Raw genomic sequence first — 26,575 nt, forward strand, 5'->3', positions numbered from 1 at the left:
ACTAAGAAACTAAAGTAAATACAGAGGAATAAACTGGTATGGCAAGACCTTTAGAGCAATAATTAATACAGAGACTGTATGGCAAGAATAAACACACCATTTCCAGAAAAAGGTAAAATAATATTGATGAAGTGCCATGGGTTTGTTGAGACCACATCTAATACTGAGAATAAATATATCTTACAGACCATAACACTAAATAACTTATCACTTATTTATGTTTTTAATTAGATTTGATAAATTTATTTCTTCAATATTACTTTTCATGTCAGTGTTAATGTCATAAGGTTGACGACTCCATGACGCTTTCAATTTGACTCATTAGGATTTGATTAAGAACCAGATTTGTTCTTTGTAATTTGAGAAACACTGATTTCGTTGGTATTGTTGCATGTTCTAAATTACTTGCAAAAACAGACTGAAAGGACTCTTATTTAATGTTGAGGGATTTTTGCCTGCAAGGCAAACCTTTAGGGCACAGACATTTTACATTTTGTTTTGAGTTGAAATGTATTGAAGTCTTATTTAAGTTTGAGTGTTTAGCTTGTTAATTGTATTGTTGTTAGAAGCAATTGTTTGCACTCAGACACTTTTTATTAATCTGTGGCAAAAGCAACGGTATAGTTAATTTCTATCACCACTATAAGTTTCAGGCTCAGGATTTCTTTTTACTTTAAGCCCTGCTGAGAACTGATCCTGCTGCTGTTTCTCCAGGTGTTTTTGCCATTCAGGCGGATAAGAAGTCTCCAGCTGTGACCAAGATGGCCAAACAAGTGGGCATGATCGCTGGAGGAACAGGTGAGCTAGAAAAACTCACATCTGCACCATATCTGCTTCAGAGATAGTGTTATGCTGCAACTACTGCTAATTTGAGCTACTGTTTGCTTTCTGTCGTATCAAACCAGTCAGCTAATTCTGTGAGCGTCTAGTGCAGCTCCCTAGATGTTATATCTCTATAACCAACTGAGATGATTGATAATGGGAAGTTTAGATGGACATGTGTGATTTGTTCCAGTTTTAGTTAAATCTTTGAAAAACCACAAACATTACTCAACTGTAAAAAGGAGATTCCTGGAGAACTATGACCTGAAAACTTGAAATACCAAACATGACACAACTGTCTGGTGTTTGTTGAAGTTATTTCATAACTAGGCTAAAGAGCAAAACCTTTGCTTTCTAACTCTTTCATAATAAAAGCATAAAAACTGGGATCTAACTGGACAATACAGGCCTGATTTGAGGGCCTATTTTCCTGCAAGTATAGAAATCTCTTGACTTCATATAACAATGCTGAAATGTACTTTAACAATTTTATTTTCCACTGGAAAAAATTTAACTTAATTTATGATGCATAATTACCTTTAAACTTTCACATGCAACAAATCTGAGGTTCAAAACAAAAGTAATTTACATGCAGTTGATCTGTTAATATCCTGAAACTCAACTCATGGTTCTTAATGTGACTGTCCCTCAGAGGCTTTTTATTCAGTTCGTTTAATGCCTAACAGTTTTTCAATCATTTGCTTGTGGAGCTGATTTGATGCTGCAGAGTTGAGATTTTATCACGAGGAACTTTCATGTGTGATTCTCACGAGTTCTGATTAATCTGATCAGCTGACTCTTTCAAACACAAACGGCTCCATTATTTAGTCACAAATGTTTATTTTAACAGAAAAACTGTGTAGTTACTCATAACACCAGAGGCTTTCTTGCTCTTTCTGCAGGAATCACCCCCATGCTGCAGCTCATCACTGCCATCATGAAGGACCCGCAGGACCAAACGGTGTGTCATCTGCTGTTCGCCAACCAGGTGAGGTCCACAATTTATCAATAATGTTCTGCACATCTGAAGGGACCGCTGTATAATAACCCAACTCCTGTGTCCACAGAGTGAGAAGGACATCCTGCTGAGAGACGAACTGGACGAGATTCAAGCCAACCATCCAGACCGATTCAAGCTGTGGTACACAGTGGACAGAGCGCCTGAAAGTAAGTCCTGGAAGAGTGTTTCACCTGAACTCTGTCAGGTTTAAAGCACTTCAAATGTCAACGAACCATTTAAATGTTGAGATGCAAACTATTTTTAGCTATAAAACTACTAATTTAAGTCTGTAAATGCATCATGATGTGATTCACTTTTAGTTGAGTAAGTCACAAGCAAATTACTAAATACATAGCCTTGAGGAACTCCAAGATCTAGTTAGATTTTCAGTTTAAACAAACTTAATGCAGGATCACATAATGTAGTTAATGTATAGTTTGTTGTTGCTAAGTGCAAATCTTGCATGATCTGTGTGTTGAGCTTTTTCAGTTCATGGTTTGTAAACTTACCAGTTTTCTACCAGTTTAAAAAATGTAAGACTTGAGGTTTACATGATGGTATTTAGTATTTTTGCCCAGGTACCTAAGCAAAGTTAATTTCACAGCAATAATAGCAATGTGCAGTTTTCCTTTGTGTGGGAAAAGTGGCACTCTCTACTGGACTAATGAGGTTAAAGATTAAGTCGAGGTTTATTTATTTACAGCTGAACTGTCAGTTCACTTATTTGTAGTTTGAATCCTCACTTTTCTTAATATTCAGCTTCCAATGTGACATTGTTGCAGTCCCATGTTTTCACCAGCAGATGTCACTACCAAAACAGCCGTCTGACATTCTAACTTTTCTGTGCTCAGACTGGGCGTACAGCCAGGGCTTCATCAATGAAGACATGGTGAGGGAGCGTCTGCCCCCTCCTGGTGATGACGCGCTCATCCTGATGTGTGGACCTCCACCCATGATCCAGTTCGCCTGCAACCCCAACTTGGACAAAGTGGGCCACTCCCCCAACCGCAGGTTCACCTTCTAGACATCGGTCCGTTTGGAGCAAAAGAGGTTTGGATCTTTAAGGGCTTTGTTATTGTCTCTGTCCTGAAGGCACTAAAGCAGAGGGATTTGCACAGTTTATTTATACAGCGATATTATTGATGCAAAGGAATAGCAGCTAGGACCAAACCACAGGGGAAGAGTTGGGAATCATGTTGAGATGGGATTTTTAGTTTGGTGTTGAGACATTTGAACAAAGTTGCTGTGGCTGTTCATCCAGTGCCTTAAAAACCTGCAGAATTCTGTGTTTAAGGTCATCACTGCTTCATTTCTCTTGAATGCCACCAAGTTGAACATGTCAGTTTTTTGCTAAATGTTACCTAAATTGTAAATCTGGTTGCTTGTAACATGGAGTATAAAAATCTGTTGCTACTGAAGAAATGTCTGGGGTTGTTTTGGGACATAAACGAGAAGTTAAATATTTATTTCTTCACTTTTATTACCAAAACAATTCAAATTCAAAGATTTGGTTTCTAAAAAAGGTTCTTTGGTTACAAGTTGCTCACTTAGTGACTTCCTGCTTCACAGTTTTTGGCTTAAAGGGACAGTGCAGGATTTTTTTTAAATGAAAGTATGTTAAAGTTTAAGCAGATGCTTCTTGCCTTTCAACACAGAAGTCCAGTCTTAAAATTACTTCAAGGCATCCAACTGCTTAGAACTTAACATAAGCTCACTTTAAAAAACTCAGTACTATCCCTTTAACCTCAATGTAGCTTACAGTGGCACAAATGTTTAACTTTTCTCTGGAGTAGCTATGAGCAGTCATAATTCACTCCTGAAACTACAATGATTTCTCTAAGGTGAAGGTGAAACTCAACTCTATATTGCAGGTAAGACACTGACTGCTCAGAACTACTCCACAGAAAGCTGCTGAACCTACATTTATTGTAACAAATCAGCCTCCTCTACTGCAAACAAAATAACTATTTTCAGTTCATGCATATTGTGAGAAACCTCAATAAATACAGAATGGAGACTAAATACTTTGGTCAGGTGTAACCTGCTTCTCAGGAGGAGTTGAGAGCTTCTGCGTTATCCTCAGAGGGACAAATTGAGATCACCTGGAACAGCTCTTCCTCCTTCAGCATGCTCTGAAACACAAACAGGAAGTAACATTTCACATTTCCAGTAAATATGGAAACCTTGTGCTAGAATATCAGCTGGGCCTCGTACCGTCAGGTTGTTGATTCCCTCTGAAAACGCTCCAATCTCTCTTACTGCTCCTTCAGAATCCTCCATCTGTGTGGAAAAGGAGGCACAGCTCAGATTTTACTTAGTAAACCTAATCTAGAATGACTTGCAGTGGAAACGCCTCTCTACCTGCTCCAAGTGGTCCAGAGTTTCTTCGTAGATGCGGACGTTTCTCTGGAAGCTGCTGCTCTTCGGCATCTCCACGTTCATGGGACAGATGTAATCCTCTCCGTCGTCATGACGTTTCCTCCTCAGGGAGCCAAAACCACCAAAAGATGAACGTCTTGGCTGAAACAAACAAGTTCTGCAAGTGTAAGTTTTCCAAAAAGATTAAATCACAGAAGCGGATTTGCAGAGCGATTAATTACCTTAACCTTAGCGGTTGCTGTGAGGACGCTGTAATCCGGGTTTTCCAGACATTCCTGTTTGAGGCGCTGTGCCTCTGAGCCGACCAGCAGGTGGAAGTGTGTGGCCAGGTGGCGCCTCAGCAGGGTTTTACTGGGAGGAATGTTGAGCAGGAGGGCGAGCGCTTCCACGTTGAATCGAGGCTCCAACACCTTCAAGACACACGAAGCAGTTAGTTGATTCGATTCTGGAGGTTCCCGACTATAAACACTCATCAGGTTTTCACCATCAGTCCTCCATGAACTCCGCTCCCTCTAAGGTTGGGTGCGTATTCTGCCAGATCCACAGAGCGCAGCCACTCCATCACTCTGTGGTTGGTCCACCGAGAGATCTCAGCCGGCGTGATGTTGCTCTGCACAAACAAAATGAAATATTAGAAAGCATCAGCTGTGAATCGGAGCAGAAATGTCAGGCTTCGTAATACCTCATCAGAAGGGCGGCGCCTCAGACAGTTGGGTTCGTAGGAGTTCAGACGCAGAACCTGGATGGCTCTCTTGATGCTGAGGTGATGAAGAACACTCCCAACCTTCAGAGACAGCAGGTCTTCCTACAAAGGATGAAGAAACAGCATAACATTTACAAACTACTTGATTCAGGTGTTTTAAAAGCAGAGAATGGAGAAACAATCTTTTATTATTCAAACTTGTTAAGAATCTTGTTAAAAGCTCCCAGCTCACCACTGTCATGTAGTGCAACATGCGTCCATCAACTCGGGCTTCATCGAAGTTGCTCTTGTACTGCGGGAGGCCGATGTCGTCCAGCCATCCTGGAAAAGAAAACAAACCATCAGTGCAGAAACTAAACAAGCTGCTGGAGACAGCAGGTCTGCTCTGAAGCACCGTCACTCACTGGTGACCCAGTTGTGGTCCAGTTTGCCCTGAAGGTCATCACCCTCTGAGCCAAGAGCCTGCAGGGCGAGCTGCAGCTTCTTCCTGTGGAGAGGCAGCTTCATTCCCAACTCCTAACAGGGAAAACAGGAAGAGTAAATCTACTTAAGGTGAATCACATCCTGTTTTATCTCTTAATAAAATACATGAATCTTACAACAGTGTGACTCATTAAAACAAGTGACGTTGTAACTTGTGAACAGGAAACAACTCCCACCTTCTCCAGATCATGTTGTGATGCCTGCAGTAAAGTTTGTCCCGATTTGACCCAGTTCTGACCCTGAGCTGCGTACAAGCCCAGGCCCTGCTCCTGTAGCCAGGCACAAACATCCTCCTTCCTCCACCGAGAGAAAGGAACATCAACAGCCCTGAACACAGACACACAACTCTTATCAGCAAATTAAATCCAAACAATCATTCACACAAAATGGTGCAAATGGGGCCAAAGTGAAAAAACAGGTCTTAAATTAAATTGTTAATGTGCTGGTTCCGGTCGGATAACTTTAAACTCATAAGGTACGCTCCACTATTAGTATCCATGTTTACTTCTGCAATCACTGACAGTTCTTCATCATGGCGCTCGCTGCATTTGGTGTTACTGCGCCCTCTACTGCAAATGTGGCACATTGTCAGGCTGTTTGCAGTTCACATACAAGTTGCATATATTTGGACATAATCTGATTTCACAAAAAAATTGGAATCGAGCATTAAAGCCTGCAGTGTTAACATAGCATTAGTTTGGTATAAACTAAATATCAATAAAAGTACAGAATTTTTTTATTTTAGACCAAATTTGACCTCATCAAGAAAGTTATTTTCATGAGTTATTAATTTACTGTTATATTTAAACAGCTGGTACAAGTAATTATTGCAAATCTCAACTTACTTGTGTTTTGAGTCGCGTGACCAGCCGAGCCGAGGCCCGGCCGTGGCTCTGACTCCGCCCCTCCTGAACTCCGTCTCAGCCCCATCGTCCAGGTTAAACGAGGTGGAGTGGCTTCTCTTTAGCCTGCAAGAGACGCATGTTTAAACACACAAACTCATGTGAGCCCAAGTCAAAGATCACACTGTACACCGTGCTTTACCTGCCAAAGAATTTCCTGAACCCGCTCGACTTCTTCTTGGTTTCTGGAGACGACGGAAGAGGAGCTGCGTTGCGGGGTTTCTGTGGAGGAACACCAGCGAGGTCGAGGTGATCTGTGCCTTTACGTTCAGTCTCAGCTGTCAAAGACAAAGCGAGATCAGAGTTTGATTCATTTAACCTCATAAAATATTTAAATGCATGCATTTTTTTTCCACTGATTTTGCTGTCATGTAGAAAAAAAAACCATGACGTCTCCATCGTCACTGCAGAATCTATTTTAGGCATCATTCTTAATTAATAATGACACTAGGTGCATTCAGTGGTACTCCAGGTCCAGTATCAGTTTAGAAGCATGTAAAAGTGATTAAAAAATGTTCTGCTCACCCAGGTTGGGTGCACTGGCTGTCTGTTTGCCGCCACGCAGCTTAAAAAAGCCACGACCAAATGAAGCACGAATTTTCTTGCTGCCAAAATTCCCGTCACTTATGTTCCCCTTAGCAGTTCCCGATTTGTTCTTAACCTAAAACAAATAAAAATGAAAATCAACCACTAGATGGCAGCAGAAGTAGTTACATGAAAGCTGGAGAATCAAAGTTCAATAAAATATTTATCTTTAAATAAATTATAGAAATATAGCACTATGTGCTGTTCAGGTGGTTCTACCTGCTCAGTGCTGCAAGATACAGCTAAACCGTCACCATGTGAATCATCTGAGGAGCTGAAAAAACAAACAAACATCCACTGAGAAACCAACAAATGGGAACAGAAGGAAAACGCATCATGAATCAAGTTCTCCTTTCCACAAACTGAGCTACGGTGAAGAAGACAAACACAAACTGCTTTTATCCTCAACTAGTTTTGCTCACAAGTTACTTAATGTTTATGTGCAGAGGAGAAAATCTGAAGATGGTGACGTTGAGGTTTCATTTGCTGAATTTTTTAAACAGAAAATTACAGAAATCATCAGAGTGAGGATGCAAACATTTCATTAGGACAAACGATCAGCAGCAGGTTCTGCTAGTGGGCTCATATAAACAATCAGTTTAAGTAAAATCACATGGTTTTTGGTGCTGGAACAAACTTAACCTAATGACTTTATAGTGTTTCAGTAGAGTAAACCACAAGGTTGAGAAAGGAAGAGGTAAATGCAAAAGTTTTCACTCCTCTTGCAATTTTCCACCTTTACTTGTTCAACAACTAAAAACTTTAATGTATTGGGATTTTATGTGGAAGACCACACAAAATAAAACTGATTAAAATGTTTTTTAAAAAAGGTGTCATTTGTACTAATTTAAAAACAAAATGCTTGTTTATCAAATTCAAGACTCATCTTAATTCTTGTCAAGTTAGTACATAAGGAAAAGAGAAACTACTGTCTTATAATAAACATTTCTAAGCATTAATAGAGGTTCTATTTGCACATTATGTTCAAGTGAAACTTAACGTGTCCCACAGCACAGTGACTCAAAAATGTTCCAAAGCAAATGGACAAGAAAACAGGCCAGATTAGTAATAATAAGGAAGTGAGCAATAAAGTTCAGCCAATTTATGTCTTAAATTAGTTTTACCTTTGTGCTGCTTGCAGCTGTCTTTCTCTGTCCAGTTCATTCATTTCAGAGAGCACTGCTATGCATGGTATGGACTGAAAAAACAGGAAAAAATGATTAATTCAGAACAGAAGCTCTGAACTCTTAGGGGAGACCATTTCAGAGTGGGAGGCCGAGGTTGGAGCTTTTCTAAAGGAAGTCTCCAGTCTGGGGTTCATCCTGTGTCAGCTGTTTGGACAGAGTTTGCGTTTACCTCATCGCAGCTCCTTCCTGCCTCCCCCTCCAGCTCCAGGGTGACCTGATCCACCTCCATGGACAGAGAAAGCGAGGGATCATCTGTTATATCAGCGTAGTCATCGTCTTTCAGCTTCTCTGTGAGAGAGCAGTTCGTACAGTCATGCACTGAACCACAAAGAGCTATAATCTCCTTTCAGAGCTTAGTCATCCTTTAAGGCTCTAAGAAAAATGCTCTGCAGTCAGATATACTTTTACTGATAGGGTCTAACATCATGGTGGGTTTGTTTGCACTTTATGAGTAATATCTGCAGAGTGAATGATCCTCTCACCTCTGACCAGCTCCTGCACTCTCCTGCACTTCGTCAGTGATTCCTCCAGCTCTTTAATCCTTCTCTCCTGCAGACAGACACAAAAGCTGAAGTCGTGACGCATCTGGGAGGCTGGAGCAGCTGCCGACATGCTGCTCTGTACCTTCTCATCGTTCTCTGACGTCAGCAGCTCCAACACCCTCTTCATTTTCACCATCTCTGTATCTGGACAGATGAAAAAACAAAAGTTTTGTTCAGGAAGTTTAGCTCCAACTCCGTGTGGCTCTGAAAGGAGCCAATGAAAACAAGAAATAATGAAGTCAACAGGGACTCAGGTTGCAGGGCAGCAAGGTTCTTATTTCAGCTTGTTGGTGCTAAAAGCCTGGACCAGTCAGTCAAATCTTTCCAGTCTCGAGTTTCCACACTAACCAGCTCTTTTAGTGGAAGAGATGGTTTACATGACTAAAGTTCACTTGTCCGATTTTTAAAGTATAAATCCCAAAGCAGATGGGATAAATAAAAAAAAAAATCTACATTTACAACCCTGACAATCCTCTTCATGAGACCGCCTTCAGAAACCAGTGTCTTCAGTCAGAGGCTTCTTTAAAGTCACTGTAACACAAACTGCTACAAGATTCATTACAATAACTCATTGAGGAATTTGAACTAATATCAGTTACAACAACATTTAATTTCCCTTTAGGAATGTAAATATAAATCAATGGATGGATTCATAAATAAATAGAGGGACTGGGAAACATCAACAAATATTTCTTAGTTGCTCCATGAACTGGTAAATTTATCTGCTACTGAACAAGGAAGTCCCTCCCTCATGAATTTTTTTCACATTAATGGATAATCGTTTGTCAAAAACATTGAGTTTAAGTAACTGCCTACTCCCGCCTGCAGGTGGCAGTATTTCTTCTACCACATAGCTGCCTGCCATCTTTCTTCCTCTATATCAATAATTTGGAAAGGGTTTAATAAGGCAAACATATTGTAAAATTCCTTGGAAATATTTCTAAAGTGGTCCCACAAAATCAGTGATTTTGACTGCAAAAAAACAAAAAATCGGAAACAATCGCAAAATCCTGGAGGAGCCGACTAGAGAATTATTATTAGTTCAACATGTAAAAAATGTTCACCAACTCCAGGGAATAAAAAAAAATCTTTTTGGTGTTCAAATGATCTCGAGGATCCTAACAAAAACCTACAGAGACCAAGTTTGCTTGATGATTTCATCTTTAAAACTGCAGGGATGAGATAAAGTCACCTGAGGGTGGAAGGAGAAACGTAACGATGTGTTTGGAGTGAGATAAAAAACCAATTCACAACAAGATATGAAATTAGTTTAACTGTAATTAATACAGAAAATAGATGACACTCTGTGGCTGTAAGAATGATTATTTTCTCCAAGTGTTAAAGGGCAAGAAATGAGAGAAGAAACAAGGAATTCAGATTGTTGTGAAAACATTTCACACCTCTTTCTGCCCCCGCTATTTTGTTGTGGGTCTCTCCCTTCAGCCTCCTCAGTTCAAGGTCTCGCTCCTCCAGATGCCTCTGCAGATCCTGCAGCTCCTCCTGAACAGAGTCATGGTTAAAATGATTCAAACTGCAGCAACAGGAACATGAAGAAGAGTCGCATCTGAAGACATGAACCAGGAAGTTTGTTCCATTTTTCATCGTTTCTGACTGAGAGGCCGAGGAAGGACAGCAACATGTTCAGCTTGTATACATTTACCTTAAAAAACTGTCCAGAAATCAGCCCTTCAATTAACCAAATCAGAATCACAAGTTTGAAAAGTGGATAAGTTAGTCTTTTAATTTGTGCTACCGACAGCATTCAGTGCAAACGTATGCAATTCAATGCATCAAGCTGGTAAAACATGCAGAAGATTGAAGATGCTAAAGAATTACTCCTATCCAAAAGATGAATGTGCAGAAAACTCAAGCAGCACTCATTGAGGCACTTACAACAGTGTGATCAAAGTCAGGAAAGCAGTGTTCAGCAGGTGAGAAGTAGCAGCTCTTGGAAAGAACAAACAGGCTGGAGACTAAACCTTCACCTCGCTGAAGCGCTTTGAGTTCCACTTTGGATGCTTAAAAGGTAAGCAGGTTGCAGAAAGACATTAAGAAAACAGAAGAAGAAGATCAGGAGCAAAGCTAAGAGCTCGAGAATGAAATCATAAGCAGAGATGATTAGATGGGAGTATATTATGGTTGTTAAAAACAAACACTCACTTTGGCTCCTTTTAGTTTCTTCTCACACTGCAGTCTTTCATTCTCCATGTCCGTCAGCCTGAACCTCAGGTCTGTCACTTCCTGGTACAAACCCTACCGAGGGAACAGAAAGATGAAATTATTAATAAACAGACACAAAAAAAACACATGCAGAAGAGACTTGATTCTAGTATTAAGCAATAAAACAAACATAAAAAAGAGGTGCAGAGGAGAGACATAAGAGTGAAGTTCTCAAACCAGGAGTCAGAAACTTTTTCCTGGCAGAAAAGACAAATTTCTGTTTTATTTCCAACTAGAATGGATTTTAGCACAACAGTTAAAGTTCATTTGTTTTGCACATTTCAGCAATACGGCAGTTTAAAATGCTTGACATGATAAAATTAAAAACTGGAGTGGCAAAATAAAGCAGTAAGTGAAGGTTGGACTAGAATTAATCTATGTTCCAGTTATTAATTAAAAACAACTTTACAAATCCTGACTTTGAAACCATCTTTATGCGTCTCTGAATGTTCAGGTCCGTCACACACCCAGGGTTTGGGCCTGATCAGTAGTTTCCATCTGTAAAACTGCTTCTACAAGTTTCACCAACTGAAGTATAAGAGCTTTTGATTTGAGTCTGATTTTTGATCACTTTTTTCTCGTTTGTGTTGCAAATCTGCCTTGTTATGGTGACGGTATCTATGCAATGTGTGTCTGCCAGGTAATTCCACATGATGATTGTAGGAGTTTGATTGAAAGTGCTGATAGAAAGAAAAATAAACATTCATAGATGAATAACAGTTTTTGTGCTGTAAGAGTCTTAAAAAAAACCCACACATCCTATTCCAGGCAGTAAAACGACACAATGGAAAGTTACTTTTACTCTGGAAAGCTGAAATCTGAGTGGGTGGATGGGGGTGGGGGGGATTGTGTCAGGAAACAGCTGCTGGAGTAAGAAGGGAGTTTGGGCCTCCTTTGTGACCCCCTAAAACAGTTCAACCAACACCACATGACAGATCCGAGTCCTCAAGCCGAGCGAAACGGACCTTTGTGACTCTAAAAACAATGAACGGACTGGACGGCCGCCAGGATTCATGGTGCAGGTGCAGCTTCAAAAGATATCTGCCCCACTTCACAGCCACTGAAAGTACATTTTCAAACAGCGGATGGGGGGCGTCTTACTTCGTTGCCCCTGTGATCTCTCTCCAAAGTGGCCAGCTTCAGCTTCAGACTCGACACCTCCGTCATCAGCTCCAGCTTCTGGGTCTCCAACGCCGTCCGGTTTAGCAGCTCCTGATGGTCAGTAAAGTAGCACAGCCTTTCCTAAAACAGTAACAGCTTTCATTTCCAGTCGTCTACATTTAATGACTGTGGCGGCCTCACCTGCTGAAGCAGCTCCTCTGCAGCGTTCAGCTTCTCCCGATGAAGCTCCAGACTTTTATCCAAGTCCCGGATCTTTTCTCCCTGCACCTCCACCTGGTCTGTCAACACACTGACCTGCAGTAACGACGACTTCAATTAGGATGTTTAAAAATTTGAAATTATGGAGCTTAACCTGACTTGATCCCAATATTAAGAACAAAGCTTTGCAATCTAATGAACCATTAAAAAATATATATATTTTTAGTCTCATTTTTAGTGCAAATATCTTAATACATTTGAAATGAGAAAAACTACCTTACAAGTACCTTTTCAGCAAGACACAGGAGTTTGTTTTAAGTAAATAATTCCTTAATATTGATGAAAAAATTCTAGTTCCATTAGCAGATCATTTCACTTATAACTTGGGGAAATCGTCTTGTCATAATAAACTTAACTGCCAATGAAACTGGTACTTTTTCATAAAAATACTTGATAAGATTTGGTGTTTTTGCAGCGAAAACAAAGAATAAAACAATTACAAGTTTATGTGACACTGGAAAATTGGAGAACCACAACCAATGATTAGGCTAATAAAAACATTATGGAGATAAATAAAAACCTGACTTTCTAACCCTTATCTGGTATGAATGAAAACTCGACAGACTTGGTTTTTTTTCCATATTTGCAGAAAAATTAAAGATGAAGGATATAATTATAGTCGTAGTGTATTTCCATTATTTCATGCATAGCAGCTTGAAATTATATCCATTATAACCACTATAATAGTTCAATTTTTGGTCTTTTTTAAGTATTTCATGCTTAAATTTGTACAGACATCTAAAATGTTGCCCCTTTCCCACCAGAAAACTGAAACAATGCCCTCCTTGGCTCAGCTAACTACACAGTAAGTTTATACAATCAAACCCAATTGGATATTTGTTAGCAATTGTTGTGTTTTGCAGCAATGAATGGAAGTTTTTCTTCTTCACAAACCTGCAGAATAAGGCACTCTTTGTCACTTTCCAGCCGTGAAAGGCGTTCTTGGTAGACGGCCTCAGAGCCGTGGACGTTGGTCTGAAAGAAATGACAGGCCGTCATTTCTGCCGTTTGTCACAAAGGAAGCCAAAATTCATATTTCAAAGGAATCAACAAAGGATGGGTGAAAAACATAAAAATATCGAGGGCATAATTATTTTAGAAAGAGCATCAATTTGTTAATTTTTATCATTGTGTGCAACAACAAAAGGCCTGAAATGCAGCAATCAAAATCTCAGTTTGCAAAAAAAGAAAACAAAAACAGAATCTCAACACTGGAGTCACATGAACACAATGGTGAGTTTCCTGTGATGAGATGAATGCGCCGTCTTTATTTTATTCTCCTTTATCTCAGCCGTCAGCAAATAGGATGACTTGCTAAGATTTGGGCCAATAAAAAACCTCTAAGGATTCTTTAATTGCATGTTTCAGGCCACTGTATATGCTATCTGAACAAAAAAAAATAATCAATTGACGCCATAAATGTAGGAATTTAGTTAAATATGCAATTAAAGCTGACAGTAAATTAAATTGTGGAAATTCCCCAAATGTTTTGGTACACCACGGCGAGTCAATGATGAATCTGAGGTCTCGTCTTAATCTGTTCAGGAAAAATCATGTCTTGCAAATGATCAAGATTCCTGGGTTTTGGCTCAAATCTAAATTCAATAAGAACCAAATTCTTCAGCTGTTTTATACATATGATTAACAATCAAAGTTCCTACTTGGTTTTCAGGCCAAAATTTAAAATTACTACAAAGTTCTCCATCATATTTCAGACCATTTTCAGAGTGGAAATATGAAAGTAGATTAGGATTTAGATATGGAGCCTTGAAATAAAACTTAAATTAGTAGGAAAGGACACTGAACCACTAGGTGGAAACTACTGGCAGACTTCTTCTCTCAAACTTTTATTTCACTGGTAATCAGAGAAACCTGAGAAGACGCCTCAGCTTCACCTGCTCCGCATGTTTGGTGCCACAAATTAGTGAGTAATGAAGATAATGAGACATTAAACCATGATGCTCACCTCTAGCAGCTAACACAGCTCAGAGCGTAAACAGTAATGTCAAGCATCCTCCTCTTGCAGAAAAATAAATATTTACACATGTTCTGCTTCATAATTCTTTCTTGCTTGACTACATTTTTAAAGAGGAAAATCATTTTAACCCATACATTGAGCTTTGGCCGCTGATGCAAATTTTTCTACACTCTCCTTTTTCATACTCCTCTGGGTCTGAAAATTTACTTTAAATTCATACATCTCCATATTGAGTCGGAACGCTACAGCCTCTGTAAGACATTATTCATCTTTCCTCCTCCGTGTTTTATCAGAACCAGTCGGGTCTCTGCAATGACAGCGGCTGAAATCCCTCCATCTTTCACTGCGTCATTAAAGCAGTGGGAATGAAGTGGCTCCAGTGGTTTAAACACAGACATCAATTACAGCTTAGGAAGCCTCCAGGTCGTAAAAATCCCTCTCCTCCTCTTACTGTCCGTCCGTGCAGCCACTCTGCCAGCCCCTCTGCGGTGGAGTCTGGGATCTGACAGCGCAGGTTGTCCCGCTCCTCGTTGTCCATCAGCTCCAGCGCCGCTCTGAGGTCCTCCAGCAGGTGAAGCACGCGGAAGCCACCCAGGAAGGGAGACGTGGGCGACTGGCAGTCAAACAGCCCGTTGGAGTAATCGATGGCCTTGGAGCCTTCAGGAGCAGACAGAAGAGTTACAAGGCAGCTAAATTTATTTCTGATGAGTCAGAAAAGAAAAAGTCAAAGCGAAGACGGACCTAGAAGGAATTAAATCAGGGTGAAAACCTAGATGAGAATCAAATTTGTTCCCAGACGCATTGAAGCTGCACTTTAAGTTTTCAGAAAGATTTATGATTGAACACTTTCAGTGTTAATCTGTGGGAGGAGAGAGCAGAATGTAAAGAAACACAGCTTTTTACACAACTGGGTTTTTACTTCTGTTTCCAAAATGTGCCAGTTTTATACGGTAACAAAGTGGAGAACAGCCTCATGTCCATTAAACCCAAGTCACATGATGAAGTAAACTAGCTTTGTTGTGTCCCTATTAATCTGAATTTTAGAGAGCTTTCTCACTAAAACTGGCTTTAAATGATGGCAAATGCAGATGAAGGCTTGAACTTTACTAAAACAACGTAGCTCCAGATTCAGCACATTTCCAATTTATATGAAAAGAGGCTCAATGCTAAGATGATCAGTGCCTTCATTTGCAACTAATTGAGCTGGAAAGTGATGTTATTTGAAAGCATTACTATCTTGGGGTTGAAGCTAATTCAAATTAATCAGTTTATCTTAAATTTCTTTTCACTTTGTGACATTTTAACCATCAATCAGAATGTAATCCATTTGCATTTATGATTAGTTTATCCTCATTTTACCATTAGAGAAAATTCCTAGAAATGTTTCCACTTCAGTGCATCAATAAAAAAAGATTTATAAGGTCAAATGATAATTTTTTTAAATTTCAAGTATATACTAATATTTAGGCTAAATTTTGCCCACAGAAGTGATAATATTGTTGCTCGAGACCGTTTTCAAGTAATATAAAGGTAATAATGGCATAATAATATTAATAATAGTAATAATAATAAAAGAACCCATTATCAAAGATCAATAAACTTTGCATTCTAATGAACATTTAACACTGGAACTGGAAGACATTTTAAATATAAAAAAAAAACAGAAATAAAATTAAAATTATTGAGTATAAATTTATCATGTGATTAATTGATTTATTGCGACAGGCCTACTGGTGTTTTATTTTGATCATCCTTTTCCTAATTGAGCAGCTCAAATTACAGCTTAAGCTCCATGATTACAGTTCATCATATTCTTACTTCAATCCATCAAACAGTATAAATCTTCTCCATGTCTGCATTGTTTCTAATTCTGTCTGCTCCATATGCATCAGAACACACAATGTTCCCATCATGCACCTCTGCCGGCTCCATGCCATCTGTCATCCGTCTTAAATGTCAGCTGTAATCAAGATCTCCCAGATTAACAACGAGGGAGCCGAATAAACAAATGAATACTAAAATATTCAGACAATCACAGCAGCGAGAAGGTGAGGCTGCGGTTTCTGCGGAAACGCCAGAGACTGGTGGGTGTCATGTGATCAGCCGCCGCGCTCCCATTGGAAAGGTCAGCGCTATAATTACACACATCAGCGGAAAAGTGGGGACTGTAAATCTGTAGGCTGGTCCGCTCATCTGCAGCAGTGGAAGTACACCGAGCAAGAGCCAAAAGTTCATATTCCAAACTCAGAGCTTGAATAGTCATCAGCTTCCACCAATGCAGGGACGACGGAAACTTCCTGTAATCTCTCTCATGCAGAGACGCGAAGATCCAGAGGCAGTTTGAGACAAATTCAGAACTCCTCCATTTTCACAAACTCATTATTAAAGCAAAAGTAGGAGAAGTAGGAGGACAAGGAGTTACAGTTAACTAGAGAGTGGCCTTCGCAGCCTGCAGCTTAACGTCTTCCAGATGGGAGCAGACCCCATAGCATGTCCTGCCCACTTAAATAAAAGCTCATGTTTAGAGGGGTTACCTGCGATGATCCCATCCATCTGCTCCAGGGCCGCTGCCAACATCTCACTGGCGTCTGACATCATCTTCTGCTCGACGGATCTGAAAGAGGGGAAGATTTAAGCTCAGCTCCAAACCAGCAACTGCACAAATGCTATTTCAGCTTTATTAGCAGATTTAACCTGATGATAAACCTAAGAATAAAAGGAAAAGTATTGTGAGAGTTCATCTTCTGTGTTCTGGAAACAGTAGGGCGGGTCTGGCTGCCCTGCAGCGTCGAGTCAGATTTGCTTTGCAAAAAGTGAAAACAATCCTTCCTGTTGCACAAATAAATTTATCCAATTCATAAAAGTAAGTAGCAGCCAAGAAGGGCCAAACAATAACAGGTGGACTCCAATAAATCAAGATATAAAAAAGTTTAATTACTTCAGCAAAAGTTTTATACATTAAAACTTCACAGTGGTACATTTCACTCAGTATATAGGTATTTTTGATATATAAAGCTTTCAAGTAATGAAAACCCATAGTTCAATTTATCTAAACATTTAAATATTACTTTAGCCCAATATAAAAATGATCAATCATAGAAGATAGTCACTGCAATCCTCCTCAAGGGAGTTGGGCTTTCAAAAGCTCACTGATGAAAACGCTGACTGTTTAGAGTGTTATGTGCAGGAATGTTTATGAAAAATTAAGTGGAAGGAAAAAATGTGTTCAGCACTTGGATTAAAACGGTCATGTTTTGCCATAATATGCCACTCCTGCACCAGCGACAAGTAAAGAGGATGATGGGATTTTTGTGTTATTTTCTGTGAAACTGAATTTTGAGTTCTCATTAACCGTCAGCCATAATCATCCAGATTAACAGAAAAACACTTGAAAAATGACCCTGAGAGGCACTTACCCAGCTGTTCTAAATTAAAACCAAACACCACAGCAGCAATTACAGTTTCTACAGATCTCTGCTAAACAACCACCACAAATCTGCAGCCTTGTATATCAGTAATCAGCGTGTAATAATGCGAGCGCTCCGCTATACCATGTCAGGCCTCAGCTACACTGTGAGAATCCAGCCTGGAAATCGTTCAGAAGGATGTTTTGAGCCACTACGTGAGGAAAAACAGGAAAGACGAGCCACTTCCGTCGAGCGGGGGGAGAATAATGAGCAAATTACTCACATGAAATCCTCAAAACTGTAATCTTAACTGCAGCATGAAGCAAATCCATGAGAAAATCTAACAATTTTGCTGAGCTGATTATGAGAAACAAGTCTGTTATGTTGACTTGCAATGATTAGATGCATTCTTTTTCTTGATTTACATTAAATAAAAAGAGGAATTGTATTATCAGGAATTGTACGTCAGCTTGGTACAGGGTCTCGTTCTTCTCCAAAACTGCATCAAATTAACCCTGCAGGCCTTTCAGCCTCAGAGACAAAAACAAAGTGATCTCCACTCCAGGACTCATTACCCAGCAGGCTGCGTTTCCGGTGCTGCTATCGGGAATTAAAGTACTATTCTCCCGGGGGTCTCCAGTCTTACAGCGTTGGCATGATCGGCATCTCAAACCTCCATAACAAAGCTGGACAGCATCCCCATGACTGCTCAACACGCATCACATGTCATCTGTAGCTAAAGTGAGCCACTCATCACTCCCAGCAAAATGTGATTTGCAGAAATGGAGACAGTGTGAAGTACGCACAGCGCCAGGACGCAACAGGAGGGAGGAAGGGGGCTGGAGCAGCGGCTCTGCTTCATTTCCTCCCGCTCTGGGGTCACCGGGTCAGAACCCTCAGGGTACCAAATGAGCATTAGGAGTATAATTAAACCAATGACCTCAATATGTGAACTTTTAAGGCTTCCTTTAAGCACAAAAGGCAGGAATCTCTTTCAAAATGCCATTCAGATTTGCAGCATCCACCGCAAACGAATTACTGAGCAATAACAGAAAACAACTTGCTTTTCTATTTAACTTTAACGTTGCCCTGAGGAGTTCAGGTTAAGGAGTCCCACAGACGGACATCTTACTGAAGTATTTCCGTAGTTTAATGGGAATCATTCATTCCCAAGGCAGGAGCTTTATTTCTTTAGCTGTTGAGAGAAACCTACTGTATAATAATACATGGATGCTGAAAATAAAATATCCCGTTGCGCTGATTCAACAAGGTGAACAGATCAGTAAAGATGAAATGAAATCAGCTCAGAGGCAAAGAAGAAGAAAATGCTTTCATGAGCTCCATGAGAAATCCCCTTTAGCATCCTACAGATAGACTCTTAATAGCACATATGGAAGTAATTTCAGGAAAATATCTTGGGAAACTGAAATCCAATAAGCAGCCGTCGGTGTAGCAGAGGATAGCACATAAAGTTCCCGCGTTTAGCCCCTCCACCACGACTGGGACCCCATGCAAGGGCGAAGAAATCCCCCACATTCACATCACAGCTAGTGGCGACGGTTCCCATAAAATAATTTAAGAGATGTTCTAATTTCTAAAGTCTGTCGATTAGCGTCTAGGAACCTTTAATCAAATTTCCATGACTTTGTGTTCCCTTAGGGTATAAATAAAGTGTGGCACAAAGACTCCTAAACAGAAGGAAGGAACCAATAGCTTATCTTGGCACAAAAAAACAGTTTTAAATAAGATAATACTATCTTTTGGCTCCATTATAACAGCAGCCTGATACAAAGAAGAAGCTTGTTTACACAACTTTTGCTAAATCAATTAAAACATGACATGATGTAATTTTTACTGACAGAAAATAAGATTTTAGCTGAAAATCTGTCAGAATTTCTGGTTTATATTTAGAATTGATTAAAGTTGATTAGGCTTCATTTCCCCCTGGGTTATAAGCATCACATGACAGAAGCATTTCTTTTGGCCATTCTTCAAAATAGGATAAACAAGAAAACATTCCATTCAATTAAGGCAATACTCATCCAGATCAATAAATTACAAACTTTGGTACAACTGGAACTGTGACATACAAGGCTGGATGAGAACCAAAGTTTATCCGGCCACCACAGAAAGAGCAAATATACAGAAACTGGTGGCGAAACTGGTGGCTTGTTGGGATCAATAAGTCTCCATAGCAACCATCAGACACCATCTACATGTTTTCCAAATATTGGCAGCTCTAAAACTGATCAATAATAACGACAAGAGTTTTTCAGCAATTACATCTGTCATTTATCTCCCTATAAAATTAAATGCAGCCAAATCAAATGGTTAAATTTGTAGCAAAATTAGTGATTTTCTGACCCGAAACCAAGATGAGATCCCACCACTCAGGTTATCCAAACAAGGGTCTGTATGGGGGGACTGTGATTGATGACAGAGTCCAGACGCCCACAGTGAGTGGAGGCTGAGCGCTACACACCACTCACATTCCTGAGCAGGTCAGTCTCCTTTAACGCCTGGTACCAAAATCCCTGCTGACATTTTTGACCTTCCACATTTCAAAACATTTCCAATGATCCAACAACAAAAAACAAAAAAACACTGGAAATGTGTAAATTTATCATCAGCACAGATGAAGCTAGCTTTCAGACCAGAACTGCTCCTTCAGCAGGTATTTTTTTCTGCAACCAGAGCCTGAAACATCCTTATTTATCAGTGACATCAGGCCTCTATTGTTGTTCAGCTTGTTTTGACTCTAACACACACACACAGCATCCTGCTCCTGTTAAACCCGCCTCAAAGGAACCCAAAGTGTATTCTGCCCTGATGAGAACAGCATAAACATCTCAGAGTAACTGAATGAAGGAACAAACTTGTTTAAACCAGACCGTCACAGAGATCCAGGATCAGATCAACTAGAATCAGGTTTTTAAAAATATGGAGTGAACCTGCAACCATAGACATTTTATATGGATTAGGAAGGTTCCAAACTTTTGGATCACTTTAAAAATGTTCTTAAAGAATGTGGCTAAAACAAATTAAACATAATGGAAAATACAAAACATCTTGATCTGCAGCCAAAAACAACCAAACATTATTCATCTTATCACTCTCCTTCTACGTTTAACTATCCAGTCTCTCCGTCTCTTTTGCAGAGTTTTGGTTTTAACATCAAGCAGCTGGACTGAGAGGCATATAGAGAGAGGAAGGAGTAGAAATCCTAAAAAATAAATACGAGGATAGGATTACTTGCCCATATGCTGAAAAGTTCATCTCCCAGCCTCACAAGCCTCCTTCCATCTGCAGTCTACTTCCAGCTGTGCTGCAGATGTGCAACTCTTAACCAAAGTGGCTCACTGAAGAGGAAGCACTATAATTTCTAGGAAAAATAATGCATCTAGATCCAATGGCATTGCATTATTCATTAACTTAAGAATGAATTCAACATTTTCAGGACTCTATGACAATGTGTGTGTTTCCAGTTGCATATAGTGATGGTGAAACCATGCTGTGTGTTTTTCTTTCCTCATGGCTTTCTGCCAACCAGCTTGTTCCAGACAATGCTTACACTCCTCTATCAAAGATGTTTAAAACGGACGCAGCGACTAAATCCACGCACACACGATCTATAGACGTAACCTAAAGCTTTGAGCGCCATTTATAAGTTTAACCTACATCTAAATCAAAAAATTAGATCATAGAATCATGTCAATCATAGTCTGGTTCAGGCCGACTCTAAATGGAGGCAGGATTTACACAACTGACTTTACATTTAGTCTCCATCCAAAACATTGGTTGGTTAAGACTCACGCTCTCCTTATTTGGTGTACATGTAGTTTTCTTTGTTATATAGATAAAGATAATTGGGGTAATGAGTAAAAACCTCTATTTCAGAGGTACATAATACAACATCAGCGTTTCCCCCAGTGTATTATAAGCCTGGCGGGCCACCAGGCTTCATTTGTGCCCCTACCAGGCTTAGGATTGCTTATTTTTTAAGTCTCTATAAAATGTTTGCATTTTTAAGACTTCATAGTTGGTGTTCAGGTGTTAATCTTCAAAACTTTCAATAACACATAATCATCAAGTGATATTTTCAAATTTCCTGTCAACTTTAAACATTTTTTAACTCAAAAACACGACGGGCCACAGGATGAATGAGCGCCCTAGCACCCAACCACCAGGCTTAGCAAGTTTTCTGGGGGAAACCTTGATCATCATTAGTATTAAGATCAGGAAATGCAAATGATGTGCTAATAAAAAGGATTGTGATATAATCAAGAACAGATTCAGTGTTTTTGCATATCCTCAGAAATGTCTCCATTTTCTTTTAGATTTATACGCAACTCCAAATCACCTGACTGCTGCTTAGCATTCAGTTTGAAATACAGTTTTTGAGTTTGGCTAAACCGTCCGAGGCTTACCATCTTAAATGGGCAGAAACAACCTGCATTTTTGGGGCCTAAATGTTTTGCTAGAAATGGTTCTTACAGGGTTCTTCCATACAATATTCCTAAGTAGTGTGTAGAAGCAGGGATTTTTTACTTCATTTTCCTGAACAAGTCTCAACAGGTGTGGGGAAAAAAAAGAAAATCAGGAACAAAAATGTTCCTAAAGAAGATAAAAAATTGGGATAAATTAAGGCTTTTCGTGCTGATTTCATCCAGGAATGGCATTTTTTATTTCTAATTTCCACACATTTCAAATCAAGAGTTCATCCAACCAGTTGTTTTGGTTTAGAAGTAACTGATCAAAGATTTCTGGAAAAATTAAATCTGGAACGCACAATAAAATCCAGATTATACATTACCAGATTAGACGTCGGAAAATTATGGTAACGTTTAGACTACATAGATATGGTGTGAGTTTTGCTGAAAAAGTATGAGATTCTTCATTACTCTTGTCCAGAAGCGGTCCTACCCTGTTTGGCGTCCTGGGCGAACACCCCAAGAAGCCAACTATTATTTAACCTCTGGAGAATTTTTTAAAATACATATATAGAAGTAATGATGCAGATATGAAATTAACTTTTGGATGTTGGCCCCACTTTAAAGCCAAGCTTCCATCAAACACTCCTCTTTTGTTTACCCTCCCCATGAGAGATGTTCTGGACTTTTAGTCTGAGCTGCTGTGAGGTCAGATTGTTTGACAGAAACGTCAGCCAGATTTTAAACTGCTGCTTTATTTCTCTGCAGTGGCGGTGGCCACACTGACGCGCCACACAAACAAGCCTTTGTATTTCCCAGACTCACATGGTAGCACGGCAACACTGATCTCAAGTTATTGCAGATTTTCCACGTGGCCCCAACTACAGAGGCACAAATCACATTGGAAGAGTGAAAAAATAAAAAAATAAAGAGCTGGAGGAAATGAGTAAGGCTTCCCAGCTAGCCAAGAAAAACTGCAGATCTTTCCTTTTGTTATCAAGAAGAAGCCAACAGATATGGTGGCTTATGGCTTAATCTCAAAGTTGTTGCTTTAAAGATAAAATAATGCTGAAATAAACCACTTATGCAAAAATAAACCAGAACTAAAAGAGAGGTATCCCAAAGTTCAGGAAGACCTTGACTGACTTGTGACAGGAAGCGCTTCCTGGAACATTGTGGAGAAATGTCTTCCTTCTCAGAAACTTCCATTTTCCTGTAATCCTGAAGCCAACAGTTGAACAGACAACATACATTACATTCGTCACACCAACTCAGACACTGAAGCATCAGCCGAGCTCAATTTAGGGAGGATTTTACACAACTCTTAAGGACAGAAAACATTCCTGTTGCCATGATGATCTGAAGCAAATGTTTTAGATTAAGCTAATATCTTAATTTAATTTTAAAAGCATGTAAACATCCCTATAAATCTGAAAGTGACAGCTTGCTTCTTCCAAAAGACGCCACAGCAAAAATGCAAGGAATGCAGAAAGGATAAAAGGTTCCAGAGACAGAAAGGCCCAGGCAATTTTTGGATGCCTGACTTCAACACAGATAAGGACAGGAAGCTACAAATCTATCAGTATTCTGATAACAAAAACCTAATTTTGTCTTTCTATTACAGTCAACTAGATGTCTCTTTTGTTTAGTCATTATGCAATCTTCAGCCTCCTAACTGAAAAGGTTAGAAAATATCAGTCTAACTTTTTGGAAGACTCGGCCATCAGTTGGATGAGTAAGCTCAGAGTACAAATATGGCTGCAAAGATGGAAGGACACAAAATCATTTGTTATGATTTCAGTTCTGGGGAAGCCAAGAGAGGAGAGGTACGCATGGCGCTGCCAGAAGGTCCTGCTGATCCTCACCGGGAGGTTTTTATTTAACTCATATTTATAAAACAGAGGTTTGACCTCACAAACTCTACATTGTTTGAAGATAAGATACAGTCATTCTATGTAAATGTTATGTCAACTCCAAGAGTACAAGAGCAACAAATGATTGATACACATATGATCAAATAATCAAATGCTGAAACGCTCAGGAAAGGAGCTTAATCAAAAACAAGTCGAGATTGTTAGAAATATTTTACTTGTTGTAGACTCTGGGATTCAGTAAGATCCTTTTTAAGTTTTAATAACCAATATTTGTGCCAAAGTTAATGCTAAAGGTTAATCGTTTGAGTCAATGTTAAAAACATTACGCCGCAGTTTAAAACTCACATGTACGTTGTGTTGGTCCAAACTGGTGTCCAGTTAAATGAAAATATTAGAATGCATTTTAATTCAGGCATCACATAAGGCCTCACCTATATATTTTCAATTGGCTTTATTCTTCATGAAATTACAAATTACCTGGCCGTAGACGGCAGAGATGATGTCTAAACATGTCCCTCTGCTGTATTTCATTGCATTATTCCAAAGAAACATCTATTATTGCAGCTTATGAATAATCAGGACTTCTTATTCTATGTTTTGTTTTTTCCTTATTAAGTAGAGTATTGTGCAAAAATGGTACAAAAATCAATGGAAATGTAAAAGTTGCTATTTGGGCAAAAACTGAAGTAAAAACATTTAAGTGAAAATATTAACTTGCATGAATTTTCGAACACATTCAGTGGACAGATGTGTTAATGTTCAGAGGGTGGAAAGTATGAAGGAAAACCATAAGAATGCTAGCTAGTTAGGAAAAGGAGGGATTTTTATCATTTAATATTTCAATAACTGGTTAGGTTGTGATTAAAAACATATTTTTCTGTCTACCATCATATTTTAAATGCCTAGTGTGTGAAAAATTAAATACATCCAAGCAATTTTGTAGCTATAAAAATCCCTTTTGGTCAATGTCCCCCCCATGCATGAAGCTGTTCCTGAACTGCAGAGCTCCTTTAGTGACACACTGCTGCATCCCAGGTGCACAAAGGAGCGTTACTGCAGATCCTTCTATCTAAATATTACAAATTAAGTTTTCTTTTAAATCTCTTCTTGGTCTTTCAGGCCTCAAGTTGACTTCAGTAATTTGTTTTGTTTATTTTAGATAACTTCATTGCTTCTTTAAATCTATGCATATAGATCCACCAACATATCAACTGACTGATGCTTGTGTTTTCCATTTACCAACGTTCAGTCAGTAGATTAGTAAGCAATGACTTAGCCAGCAATGTTTACGCTGCATGATATATTTAATCAAAATTGTCATCACAATATAAATGTTCAAAATCGCAATTACAAACAACTAGTTAGATGTAATTATTTCATAGATTTTACTCATATTCTACTTTATATAAACAGATTCAATTTAATTCATTTCCTGACCACTTTTTTATATAAATCAGATCATTTATTGAACTGACACACTAAGCTGTAACAAAAACAAACGATAGCTGTAAGGGGCAAAAAGTATTTCTAACAAAAAGCATAAAAATGAACTTTGAAGTGTTTCAGTAACTATAAATATATATATACTAAAAAGTTTTTTTTTTAAATATGCTGCACTTCTAGTTGTTTTGTCATATTAAATTGGTGTAAAGCTCCTTTGTTTACTACTGGAACAAGATATTAATGAGTAAATATCTGGAAAGGTTTAAATCTGCATCATCTGACCTTAATAAATAGCCCATCTCCTCCTAATGACTTACTTAAGGTCCAAGAATAAAACACTCCATTCTTCTGTCCTTCCCTCTCCCCCATTTCATAAAAAAGTGCTTTTTAAGAAATTACATTAAAGTTCACACTTTAATCTGCAACTATAAACACTAAATATTCCAAAATGTCTTAACGAAATTGATATAATTTAAACGCAATACTTCACAGTTATTTAAAGGGCATGTGAAAACAATCAGTGTAAAAGCAAAAAATCACATTCATACCCTACAGATAGTAGATTTAACATTTTCAGTAATTCACATACAATGATTCAGGTGACCAAACGTTCTACTAAGATATATTAAAAAGACCCCAAAACTTTTTACATAAATTAAACAATTAATTTGCAGAGCTAGGGGGTGACGGCTTTTAAATTACACAAAGAAACTGCAGCTGGAGTCGTTAATTAAATTAAGCCAGCACTCCAGCGACGCCAGAACAAACAACCCGTTAACCTTGAATTCTGCCAGAAAACTGAACAAAACTTCAATGAAACTTTGCTCAACTTACCGCTTTCGGTGTAGAAATAGTTTCCGGCTGTATCCTTTATCCTCGAGAAGACTAAAATCCCAAAAAGAGTCCTTATTGACCTTTCACCAGAGGGGCATGCTTCGCCTTCACCATCCCATTGAATTATCCCAAAGTTTGGGTTCCAGAAAGGAAAAAACGAAATCAAGCTAACGATTCCAAAGTGTTACCGGAAGTTGTGCCTTCAAAATAAAGTTTTTTTTTACAGCATTTCCGCTAGCGTCTTATGCTTCCTGTTTCTACTCTGAACAGTTTATTTTTTCATTTTAAAGTGTGAACAAATAGCTTTTAGTAGAATGAAGTACAATTTTCTCTCTCACTTCAACTTCAAAATCCTGTAAAATGTAGTAAAATGTTCAGAAATAAAACAATTAATTTCTGAGACTTT

The 26,575-nt window shown here is 38.9% G+C and overlaps 2 protein-coding genes across 2 annotated transcripts in view; one reads left to right on the forward strand and one right to left on the reverse strand.

Annotated features, from left to right (window-relative positions):
- cyb5r3 (cytochrome b5 reductase 3) overlaps positions 1 to 3,237 on the forward strand; it is a 9,964-nt gene extending 6,727 nt beyond the window's left edge. Inside the window, exons 6-9 of the mRNA XM_007555299.2 lie at positions 715 to 798; positions 1,725 to 1,810; positions 1,890 to 1,989; positions 2,674 to 3,237. Of these exons, the coding sequence (XP_007555361.1) occupies positions 715 to 798; positions 1,725 to 1,810; positions 1,890 to 1,989; positions 2,674 to 2,846 (443 nt within the window). The 3' untranslated portion in view covers positions 2,847 to 3,237. The remainder of the gene's footprint in view (positions 1 to 714; positions 799 to 1,724; positions 1,811 to 1,889; positions 1,990 to 2,673) is intronic.
- Positions 3,238 to 3,288: 51 nt separating this feature from the next.
- LOC103140250 (liprin-beta-1-like) lies at positions 3,289 to 26,347 on the reverse strand. The gene is made up of 25 exons (XM_007555300.2): positions 26,170 to 26,347; positions 16,716 to 16,795; positions 14,633 to 14,838; positions 13,098 to 13,178; positions 12,126 to 12,239; positions 11,925 to 12,035; positions 10,764 to 10,856; positions 10,004 to 10,103; positions 8,686 to 8,747; positions 8,544 to 8,610; positions 8,231 to 8,349; positions 7,999 to 8,072; positions 7,094 to 7,148; positions 6,815 to 6,950; positions 6,432 to 6,567; positions 6,233 to 6,355; positions 5,564 to 5,714; positions 5,309 to 5,420; positions 5,137 to 5,225; positions 4,884 to 5,006; positions 4,686 to 4,811; positions 4,423 to 4,611; positions 4,184 to 4,342; positions 4,037 to 4,102; positions 3,289 to 3,954 (listed from the first exon to the last, which is right to left on the reverse strand). Exons 2-25 carry the CDS (start codon positions 16,777 to 16,779, stop codon positions 3,871 to 3,873), a joined length of 2,640 nt encoding a protein of 879 aa, XP_007555362.1. The 5' UTR covers positions 16,780 to 16,795; positions 26,170 to 26,347; the 3' UTR covers positions 3,289 to 3,870.
- Between the last annotated feature and the right edge of the window lie 228 nt (positions 26,348 to 26,575).

The sequence above is a fragment of the Poecilia formosa genome, unplaced genomic scaffold (assembly GCF_000485575.1).
Source record: "Poecilia formosa unplaced genomic scaffold, Poecilia_formosa-5.1.2 Scaffold69, whole genome shotgun sequence".
In the NCBI taxonomy this organism is placed as follows: domain Eukaryota; kingdom Metazoa; phylum Chordata; class Actinopteri; order Cyprinodontiformes; family Poeciliidae; genus Poecilia; species Poecilia formosa.